The sequence below is a fragment of the Panthera leo genome, chromosome C1 (assembly GCF_018350215.1).
Source record: "Panthera leo isolate Ple1 chromosome C1, P.leo_Ple1_pat1.1, whole genome shotgun sequence".
NCBI lineage: Eukaryota > Metazoa > Chordata > Mammalia > Carnivora > Felidae > Panthera > Panthera leo.
In genome coordinates this window covers 85,108,475-85,120,531 of record NC_056686.1, presented here as the reverse complement: position 1 = coordinate 85,120,531, position 12,057 = coordinate 85,108,475, and the positions used below count along the sequence as shown (strand labels likewise).

General features: G+C 37.9%; 1 protein-coding gene across 1 annotated transcript in view; it reads left to right on the top strand.

Moving 5' to 3' along the window:
- The first annotated feature begins 5,704 nt into the window (after positions 1 to 5,704).
- The window catches only part of DBT (dihydrolipoamide branched chain transacylase E2), a 52,567-nt gene continuing 46,214 nt past the window's right edge, over positions 5,705 to 12,057 (top strand). Inside the window, exons 1-2 of the mRNA XM_042953042.1 lie at positions 5,705 to 5,813; positions 11,224 to 11,347. Coding sequence (XP_042808976.1) covers positions 5,763 to 5,813; positions 11,224 to 11,347 — 175 coding nt within the window. The 5' untranslated portion in view covers positions 5,705 to 5,762. The remainder of the gene's footprint in view (positions 5,814 to 11,223; positions 11,348 to 12,057) is intronic.

Genomic DNA, 12,057 nt, shown 5'->3' with positions numbered 1-12,057 from the left:
GAGGACAAGTCTCGGCCCTGACAGTCCCGCACTCAAGTTTCATTTTTATTTAAATAATCTCTACACCCAACATGGGGCTCAAACTCATCACCCCAGATCAAAAGTCACATGCTCTTCTGACTGAGCCAATCAAGTGTCCCTAAAACTATAAAACTCTTAAAAGAAAACATAGATGTAAATCTTCATTGACTTTGGATTAAAGGTTTCCAAGATATGACACCAAAAATACCAACAGTTAAAGAAAAAAATAGATAAATTGGACTTCAATTTAATTAAAATTAAAAACTTTTGTGCTTCAAAGGATACCATCAAGAAAGTAAAAAGACAGAGGGGCGCCTGGGTGGCTCAGTCGGGTTAAGTGTCTGACTCCGGCTCAGGTCATGATTTCACAGATCATGGGTTTGTACCCTCATTGGGCTCTGTGCTGACATCTCAGAACCTGGAGCCTGCCTTGGATTCTGTCGCCTTCTCTCTCTGCCCCTTCTCCGCTCCCACTTTGTGTGTGTGTGTGTGTGTGTGTGTGTGTGTGTCTCGAAAATAAACATTAAAAAAAAAAGAAAGTGAAAAGACAAACTGCAGAATGGGAGAATATATTTATAAATCATATATCTGATAAAAGTCTAGTATCTAGAATTTATAAAGAACCCTTACAACTCAAAAATAAAAAGACAATCAATTTAAAATGGACAAAGAATTTGAATAGACATTCCTCCAAAGAAGATATACAAATGGCCAATAAGTGCATGAAAAGATGCTTAACATCATTTTTCATTGGGAAATGCAAATCAAAACCAAAATGAAGTATAAGTTCACACCCACTAGTATGGCTATAACAAAAAAGACCAATAATAATAAGTGTCGGTGAGGGCATGAAAACAGAACCTTCATACACTGCTAGTGGGTATATGAAATGGTGCAACCATTTTGGAAAACAGTCTGGCATTTCCTCATAAAGTTAAACATAGGGTTATCATGCTACCTAGCAATTCCACTCTTAGGTGGAATTTGAAATAAAATAAAATGATAAGTGAAAGAAAATGAAAACATGTCCATGCAAAAACTTGTACAAGAAGAAAAAGAAATTTGTACAAGAATGTTCATTATGATTATTATGAATAATAATGAATCTTAATGAATAATAGCTCTAAAATGGAAACAACCCAAATGTCTATCAACTGATGAGTGGATAAACAAAAATGTGTTATATCCATACAATGAAATGTCATTGAGCCATTAAAAGGAATAATAGATGAACCTTGAGAACTTTATGCTAAGTGAAAGAATCCAGTCACAAAATAATACATATTGTATGATTCCATTTATATGAAATGAAATGTCAGAATAGGCAAATTTATGGACCTGTTATTAGTTGTCAGGGGTTTAGAGGGGGTGGATTTCCAGAATGGAAAGATATTATTAATTCTTTTGGTGGTGGTGAAAATGTTCTGGAATTAGATACTGGTAATGGTTGCACAACTTTGTGAATATACTAAAAATCACTTAAAAGAGGTGAATTTCATGGTATGTGAATAACATTTCAATTTTAAAATTACAAAACAAAACAAAAGATTTAAATGTGAAGGAAATAGAGCAGACTACCTTAGGACGTTTGGATTGAGAAGTATTTCTTAAGACAGAAAAAGCACTAACCATACAGAAAAAGACTAATGCAATCAATGATGAAAAGGAAGGACTCCAGAGGTGCCTGGGTGACTCAGTTGGTTAAGTGTCCAACTCTTGGCTTTGGCTCTGGTCATGATTTCACAGTTTGTGGGTTCGAGCCCCACATTAGTGTGACAGCACAGAGCCTGCTTGGGATTCTCTCTCTCTCTCTCTCTCTCTCTCTCTCTCCCTTCCCCACTCGTGTGTGTGTGCATGTGCCTGCCTGCGTGCACATTCTCTCTGTCTCTCAAAATAAATAAATAAACTTAAGAAAAAAAAAAGGGAAACACTCTGTACACCAAACACACTTTCAAAAGAGCAAAGACAAGGAAGAAGACACCAAAAACACATATAAATGAAAGAGCATTACAATTTAAAATATATAAATAAATCCTACACAAATCAATAAGAAAAATATATGTACACAATAGTGAAAAAATAAGCTAAAAACATGAGCAGGCACTTCAAGGATGATTGATAAACATATGAAAATGTGTCCAACCTTATTAACAATTAGGGAATTTCAAACTAAGACCATGATACCTGTTTACAACTACTAAGTTGGGAAAAATATTGATTCTGTTTAAGTGTGACAATATCAAATCAGAAATTATGGGTATTCCCTGAAACAGCTACTGTGTATTTTGCACCATCATTTTGGAAAACAATATTTCATTATCTTGAGTAAGTGTAATCAAAGATAAGTGTAATCAAAGTCTCCACAATTCTATTTTTTTATGTTTATTTTTTGAGAAAGAGAGAGAGAGAGAGAGAGAGAAGTGAGCGTGACTGGGGGAGGGGCAGAGAGAGAGGGAGACACAGAATCTGAAGCAAGCTCTAGGCTCTGAGCTGTCAGCACAGAGCCCAATGCAGGGCTCCAACCCACGAAATGTGAGATCATGACCTGAGCTGAAATCAGATGATTAACCCACTGAGCCACCTAGGCGCCCCACACAATTCTATGTTTAAGTATATATCTTTGTCTTACTAATCAAAGTGTAGTTGGCTAACCAGTAGCAATTGTACCATCTAGAGCTTGCTAGAAATGCAGAATTTCAGGCCCCATCCAGATTTATTGAATTGGAATTTGCATTTTAACAAGATTCCCAGTTGATATGAATGTTAATTACAATCTGAGAAACACTGCCCTAAAAAAACTCTTGCACGTGTCCAAGAGAAAAGAATTCACGTGGCAGCACTGGTGGTAATAGCAGTGGCAAAGAACTAGAAACAGCACAAATGTTCATCATATAGAGAATGGATAAATATGGTCATAAAAAGCTGGTTGCAGAAGGATACAGTTTGATATCATTTCTATAAGACTCAAGAATAGGCAGAGGTGAACAAGATATTGTTAGAGATCTGTATAAAACATATGGAAACAAAGGAATGCTGAACACACAATGCAGGGTGATGTTTACCTTGGGTGAAAGAAGGGTTTAGAGGAGGAGCAGACAGTGTGACCTTCACCAGCATAGGAAATGTTCTATTTCTTAAATTGTATAATGGGTCCAATGTTTTTGTTATTATGTATGACTTATCTATATGTTACATTATTCTTTTATAAGTATACAATAGGACACAAAATTTAACAGCTTCATTGAAGTATACCATAAAATTCACTTGTTTTAACTATACAATTCAGTGATTTTCAGTACCCTTTACAGTTATGTGACCATCGCCACAGTCTGATAATAGGAAATTTCTATCACTACAAAAATTTTTTCTTGCTCCTGTGCAGTCATTTCCCATTCCCATTCCTAGCCCCAGGCAACCACTAATTTGCTATCTCTGTAGATTGGGGTGGGTTTTTTTTTGGGGGGGGGACATTTCATACAAACAGAATCATGCAATATATGAACTTTTGGGTTTCGCTTTTTTTTTACTTCCCATAGTATTTTTGAGGTCCATCTATGTTATAGCATGTACCAGTGTTTCAGTAATTTTTAAGGATAAATAATATTTTATGAGGTGGATATACCACGTTTTGTTCATCTATTCCCTTGTTGAAAGATATTTAGGCTGTTTCTAGTTTTTGGCTATTAAAAAGAATGCTATTTCCATTATTCTTTTTTTTTTTTTAATTTTTTTTTTTAACATTTATTTATTTTTGAGACAGAGAGAGACAGAGCATGAACGGGGGAGGGTCAGAGAGAGGGAGACACAGAATCTGAAACAGGCTCCAGGCTCTGAGCTATCAGCACAGAGCCTGACGCGGGGCTCGAACTCACGGACCGCGAGATCATGACCTGAGCCGAAGTCGGCCGCTTAACCGACTGAGCCACCCAGGCGCCCCTCCATTATTCTTATACTAGTCTTTGTGTGGATATGTTTTCATTTCTCTTGGGTAGATACCTAGCAATGGAATTAATGGGTCATAATCAGTCATTTTATTTATTTACAAAACAAAGGGAAAATGGTTCTTTGTTTCTTTTGAGATCAAGTGAAAGGATTAACTAGTGAGTAGGTGGCATAACTGTTAATGCTAAAAGATAAGGACACACACAATTACTGAATGTGGAAATAGTAATCCACTGAGGGAAAAAGAGGGTAAAAGAAAAGAATAACCAAATATTTTCTTAGGAGAAGGCAGAATTCAAGGGAAAATTTAGACGAAGAAGGTAGTATAGGGGCTCTGGGAAGAAAAATAATTCACTTCAAAGGCACAGCTACTTCATCTTTATAAAATGCACATGCATGTGTGGGGTGCCTGGGTGGCTCAATTGGTTGAGCATCTGACTACTTGGCTCAGGACAGGATCCCAGGGTCATGGGGTCAAGGCCCACGTGGGGTTCAGCACTGAGTATGGCCTGCTTGAGATTCTCTGCCCCCCTTTCCCTCTCTCCCTCAGCCCCACTCCCCCTCTTCCGCTCACATGTGCTCTGTCTAAAATAAAAAAGTTAAAAAACACACATGCATGTGGGATTATCAAATATATTAATAATACTTATAAAATGTTTTGTTGATAGGGCAGTTAAAAAATTGAATTTTTTTTAACCATCCCAGATTTGTTATAAAAGTAATGATTTGGATTATTGCTTGCAATAGTGTGTATGTGAAATATACTGAAAAGCAAATAAAGCAAAAAAAAAAGTGTGAGTTTGGGTAATATTAGACAGTAAATTTGTGAAATAACTGTGAACTAACCTTCAATGTTGAGGACTTACAATGTTGTCTTTGTTCCCATTTTTTTCTCTTTAGTTCTTTAGACATCTGTACAGATTTTAATTCCCATGTAAAAAGCAAGAACCAGACAAATGTCATCCTGAACATTTCTAGAAATTGGAGTCTTAATTGCTCTGAGAAAGATTGACTGTCAATAATACTCTGATCTACCCCCTATCAACTTGACCTCAACTTAACATTTCTCCAAGAGGCAAGTAGATAAAGGTTGTAGGTCTGTGATATATTGCGTACGCCGGGCAGCTGCATCTGACAACATTCTCTAAGAAGAAAAGATAGTGTTGGTATCTTTATTTTAGACAGTAGGGTAAACTTTATCTTCGGGGGGGGGGGGGGACATTGAAAAAGCAATTTCATTAATCAAGAACACTCAGTGGGAGTAAGATGTATCAATCACTAGATAGTATTCCAGCATAGATTTGTGACTCAATTAGTGGCACAGAGCCTTGCCACCGAGTATAGAAATGTCCCATTTTCTGTAATCAAGGCGGTTATAATACAAATTGAAAGCAGATATTTTCTAATTCATCCCTCCACCATAACTCTCTCCAACAAGTGCCCTTCCTTTGTGTTCCCTTAACATTCTATTTCCACTTTATGGACTCAAAAGATGATCGTTGGTAAGCACAGCAATGCCTTGCCCAACTTTGTCCCTGAAATTAACTTTGAGTTGACTCCTCCCCACTTCTTTCCCCTCCAGCATGCTCTTTTACCTCCACGCGGGACTCTCCACCCCCTAGTGTTTATCTCAGGCCCCGCCCCGCCCCCTGGTTGGCTGTCCGGTGGGAGGCTCGTTCCTTCCCTCGCCATTGGCCGCTCAGGGGGAGGTGCGTTTCCCGGCTCCGGATAGGTCGACATGTCTAACAACCTCCGAGACAAGTCTAACAACCGCGGTGCACTTGTCATTTCCGGGTAAGATGGCCGCAGTGCGAGTGCTGGGAACCTGGAGCCGGAATGCTGGGCGGCTGGTAAGCGGTTTGGTTTGAGTTGAGTTCAGGAAGGGATAATGTGTCGGGAGTATTCCCGGGGAGGTGTGTTACTTTGTCCTCCGAGTGCCACGCGGAAAGGGCACGCATGACGGAGAGGTAAAAGGATGTATGCTAAATGAAGGGCAGAGAAGGTGGTGAGCAGACCGGTCTGGAGACCCACTCCCAGCCTTACCTGGCCATGCTTCTTTCGCCACTCGGTCGCGTTCCAGCTTTGTCTACACCCAGGCTCATCTAGCCTTTCGCCCGTTAGCCTTTTATTGAGCACTGTTTAGGTGCTGGGCATTGTGATAGGCGCTGGGGATATGCAGATATATATCATTAAGCATTTATTGGACACCCACTCTGCCAAACACTGACAATACGACCCCTGCCTCAGAGAATTTATAGTTTAGAGGAAGAGACCCATGAAGCAAAGCATAACACCATGGGCCCTTGCCTCCGAGGAGCAGAGGCTTAAGCTTTATTTTGTGGACCTGTATTTCTCTGTTGTGTCTGCGCCACGTATCTTTCCAACCTTTTTATCACCAGAGCTACGACCCACCACCATCTTCCCTGAAGTTCCTCCCTTTCAACAACCCTTTAGCACCAAACACCTAACATCCTAGTAATCATAGTGTTTTATCCTATCTGCGTAGGGTTTTTCTTTCTGGGACTCCTCTTCCCTAAGATCTTACAGTGATCAAACCCCGATTTTACAAAATTTGTCAAGAGCCTGCTGTGTACCAGGTACTGTGCAGCCACTAGGGATGCAAATATGAATAGGACCCCTGTGGTCCCAGATTAATTACAGCCTTGTAGTGGAAGACAGAGGAAAGAGAGAGACACACACAAACAAGCAATTATAACAGCTTGAGAAGTGCTATGATGGGACATTATAGAGTTACAGGAACACATAGGAGGGGGGATGGGGGTCTGAAAGGAGTTCTCAGAGGATACCGTGTAACTTGAAATTTGTACCTTGCTAGGTATTGGCCTCTCTTTTGAGAGTTCTCCTTGTTTGGCTTCTGTAACACCAGCTTCCCAATATTTTTCTTCTATATGTTTTCCACTTCATCCCAATCTCCTGTTTTCCTGCCCAACTTTTTTTTGTTTTAATTTTTTTTTTCAACGTTTATTTATTTTTGAGACAGAGAGAGACAGAGCATGAACGGGGGAGGGGCAGAGAGAGAGGGAGACACAGAATCGGAAGCAGGCTCCAGGCTCCGAGCCGTCAGCCCAGAGCCCGACGCGGGGCTCGAACCCACGGACCGCGAGATCGTGACCTGAGCTGAAGTCGGACGCTTAACCGACTGCGCCACCCAGGCGCCTCTCCTGCCCAACTTTTAAATATGTATTGGTGTTTCTAAAGGCTCTGACTTTGGCCCTCAGCACTTTTGGCACTTCCTGGACTATTTCAGCCACTTATTTGAATTTAGTTGCCATGTATGTGCTGATGATTCCTAAAGTTCCCCAGTCTTCAAGCCAGCTCTACTCCAGACCCATATATATTCTACTGTCCTGGAAATCTCCAATTGCCTACATATTAAGTATTTTTCAGCTGCAAGTAATAAAAACCCAGCCAATAAGTGGGAAATTAAGTATCTATGCATCCCGAAGTTAGATGGAAGCTGGTATTGGTTAAGTGACTCATATTTATCAAGGTTGTCATTTCAGCAAGTTTGCCCTTTTTCATGGTTACAAGAGAGCTTCTACAACTTCGTACTCAGGGCAGGAAGGAGGAAGGGGTGGTACCATTCAGACTCATTGATCAGGACTATGTTACATGGCCACTGCTAACACCCGGAGTCTTGAAGGAGCTAGCATTTAGCCGCATCATAGTTCTGCCGTAATGCCTCAGTGGCACATCGGATTCTAGGTTTCAGAACTAAACTCTCAGACCTGTTTCTCTTTTGATTCTAGCCTGTAAATCTCCCAAATTTAGTTGTAATTCTCCGCCTTGCCCCCAACTGCTGCTATCCTGGTCCGTCCAGGATAAGGACTAATTGGACTTTCTGCCTTCAATCTGGTGGCTCTCCAACCCATTCTCCATAGTGTAGCCAGGATGATCTTAAAAAGTAAGACACAAATTTGAGAATGTCATTTCCTCACTTAAAACTGCCCTAAGCAAAATGTCCAAAATTTAAAAGACTGTGAGGCAATTTATGATCTGGACCTTTCCAAATCTCTCTGGCTTCATTTTTGCTGAAACTTACCCATCCCAACCCCCACTCTGACACTTCCCTCACCCTTACCCCATACTAAACTACACTGGAACTATATTGAACTTAAGTTAATTGAGCACACTGCTCTCTCTCGACTCCAGACTCCAGATCTTTGCATGTGTATTTCCTCTGCTTTAAAGACTCTTGCCTTCCTTCCCTATGGCCTCATCTGCTAACACACCTCGTCACCTGGATTATTCCTACTCATCCCTTAGATCTTTACTTTCTCCCTCCTTTGTGTTCCTTTAATACTCTATTTTTCCTATTATAACACTATGTCATAATCACCTATGTCCTTGTCTTTATCTTTGAAGGTGTGGACTGTACTTTCCATAAGAGAAGGAATTAACATCTATTTTGTTCTCTAATCTACCTTTGCATCATGCATTTGACTCTTGATTAACCTATACTGAATTAACCCTGAATTTTTCTATTTTATCTGTCTTCCTGTAATGAAGCAACTTGAATTCAGGGACTATATTCTGTAGCCTACTTAGCTTTGAGTTCCCAAGCCCAGCACAATCCCTGTTTTTGGCAGTGCTCAACAACTGCTCAATAAACAACTATTATTTATTTCCTTACTTGAATCTGCTAAACCTTTGTTTCATCTCCTATTTTTTTTTTATATTTTGTTTCCAGGAAAAATGTCTTTTTCAGCTTGAAAAACTATTTTTTCTCTTTCTCCCTCCTATTGCTTTTTTATCTTTCCATTCAGCAGCTTCACTAATGTTTTTTAGCCTTCTCTTAATCCATTTAGTTGCTACTTATCGCATAATGCCTGTTGCACTTACGTTGCTTTCTCTTTTTCCACTGTAAATCACTTCAGGAGCCTGTTCTTTCATGCCTCAAATACTATTCTACTTTCTTTTTCCTCTCTTACTTGGCTTTACCTGTTATAATCTAATCAATAAGCTGCAACTAGATTAATTTCTTAGTTCTTTTTCTTCAATAACCTATAGTGTATGAGTTCAAACTCCTTATCCTGACATTTACAGTCATCAGTAATTTGGTCCTTGAGCCACTTACGCTGCTCCCTTTTATAAATTTGGTCAAGCCACTCTGCCCTGGGAGACAAGTTCCTGCGGCAGTTCCTTTCTTTATGCTGTTTCCTCTGCCTTAAAGTGCATTTCTGCTCTTTATTTATTAATACTTATGATGCAAGGTCCACTTCAACTCTTCCTCCAAGAAGCCTTCCTAGGTCAAACCAACTTGAAAAATCAAAACAAAACACAAAAGACTCTATTCTTAAACTCTTCTAACACCTGCTGCCAATACTTACTACAAAAAACAAGAGCATACATGCCCATGCAAGTGTGTGTGTGTGTGTGTGTGTGTGTGTGTGTGTGTGTGTGTGTTGTTTCAGCTAAGTTATAAGTTCAAAGCAGAGATTATTTCTCCTACGTATAACAGTGTGTTACAGTGTGTGATAGAAAGAGCCTCAGCTTTGGAGTCAAATTTACTTGGTTTCAGAGCTGAATTTTGCCATTTGTTTGCTATAGGACCTTGGACAAATCACTTTACCTCTCTGATCATTCGTTTCTCCTGTGTTAAAGAGGGCTAATGTGCCTATTCCAGAAGATAACTATGAGATAAAAGGAAGGTGATGCATTTAAAGACCTGTAAAGTACCCAGCACATAGTAGGCATTCAGTAAACATTTGGTAGTTTGTCCCTCCTTTGCCTGATTAGTAGTTCTTCAATAAAACTTGTGTTGTTGAAGGTAGGACCTTCTAATAGTCTAATTTTCTTTCAAAGGTTATTTTTAAAAGAACTATTTTTTTAAAATCAAGGCGAACCTGTATAATTCAAAACATCCATTTACTCGCCCAAAATTAAATTTATTTAATTTTGATTTTGTTGTTGACCAAGAGCCACGGTTATGGGAGTTGAAGTAGAAAGTATGGACATAGAAAATGGGGGTTTGGAAAAGAGCATTCTTCCACTATCTGCTATGTTTTAAGCTATCAATTTCAGTTAGGTTTGAATGTTAATTCAATGTTAATTTTAATAAGAATAAAATATAGATATTATAAAGATTAGTTGCTTTTGGATTAGCTCTTAAAGTAAAACTAAGATGCATGATTTAAGATTGTGTTTTAGGAAGGGGATCTTTAGTTTTTCTTTGCCTTCAGAAATGAGTAACATCTTGGAAATTAAGGTGAAATATCACATAATAATTTAAATATATTATTCCTATTAGTAAACCAAATATTTGTTTTTATATTATTTGCTGTCAGAAAAAGAACAAAATTCTTATTTATAAATACATATTATAATATGGCTACAATATATAACATATATGTATTACAAATTTAAAAATTTTAAGGGCTAATCACTAAAATAAAAAGTACATGATAATAAAGTAATTTTTTTAAGTAAAAGTAACTCTCTCCTACATTAATAAAAAAATTTGAAATACATGACAATATTCTCAGATACATTAAGGAGGTTAAAAATTTCTATACATTACATTTAAAAGTGTGATATAGTTAACCAGGTATTAATAACATTGAAATATTAACTTTCAAAATAAAATAGTCTGCATTTCAAACACCTAGGTTTTAAGATATCAAGTCAAATAGATTCAGGCACACTTATTTCTATTATATATTGTCATGCATTATTCTAGGATATTCTATAAAATAGTTGCATCTAAAGAGTCATCCATAAATTCCAGTAAGAAAACCTTTCCATACAGCACTACATATATTTTTCAGTGTCTTTAGATACTAAAAGTCAGTTTTGAATTCTTTTAAGTTTTATTTTAGGAAGTCTTTACTGACTCAACTGTACTTACAATGTGTTTGTACAGAATATGTTAAAATTTCTTTACTTTTATAAGAAATTTTAGGCAAGGATCATAAGCACATAAATAAATCTGACTCCAGGGATATAATTTTACTAAATAAAAGAACAACAAAATGTTCTTTGGGTTCTGGGGTTTAAATTCCTTTGATTTCTCGAACAGACATACAGTACTTAAAAAATAACCTATCTTAATAAACTTGACTGTCCCTGACACCAGGTTTTGGCCAGTTCAGATTTTGGCCTAGATACTTTCATATTGTTTGTATTTTGATAATGACTGTTCTACCTTTAGAATAAACTTGAAACTGAATATATACTTACAGAGAAAAGCCGTCGAGAACATTCATAAAAGCTTTTACTTTTTTGTTTTCTCATCTTTAGATTTGTGTTCGCTACTTTCAAACCTGTAGTAATGTTCATGTTTTGAAGCCAAAATATGTGTGTTTCTTTGGTTATCCTTCATTCAAGTATAGTCATCCACATCAGTTGCTGAAAACAACTGCTGGTAAGTATGATCTCAAAATAGCCCATATGAAATAAGGTTTTGTATCTTACCCAGAACTTTTTAAAAAGTAATTGAAGACTTATCAAAGTAAAAAAAAAGTTAACCTTTTCTGTCTAGCCTGAGCCTCCTTGCTCTCCCCGAATCTGTCCTTTTCTTCTTTTCTTTTTTTTTTTTTTTTTTTGTGCCCCCTCACCCCTTTCACATCTTTCCCTTAATGCTTGTGTCTTCAAATGTGGGGAATGGATTGTCTTGGGCCACCTGTTCTTTGTCATCTGACTCAGCTAAGTGCAATAGCCAGGTAAATTGTTGACTTAACAGATTGTATCCTTGTATTGTCACTATATTGTTGGTTGGATGGAACACTTACCTCAGTCTGTTGTGTTAAGATTGTGTGATAAAACCAGCCCAAGGTGCTTCTGAGTAGAAAGATCCCTGACTTTTACCATTTAATTACCTTTGTCCTGTTTTTCTACCCTCTGTAAAGAATTTGAGGCTTTAGGTATTAGATTTGGGAAGCACATTAAAACTTTTTTTTCCTGATGTTCTGTTTAGAACTTTGATAACCCTAGACTTTTGTTATATCGTTAAGCTTTTGACAGATACTTGGTGCCTTAGTCTGTGCTAGCAATGAAAACTGGGGAAATTCCAGGCAGATCCAGCCCCTGAGATCAGTCAGTCTTTCCATGCCTTTTACAGGTTATCTTTCACAA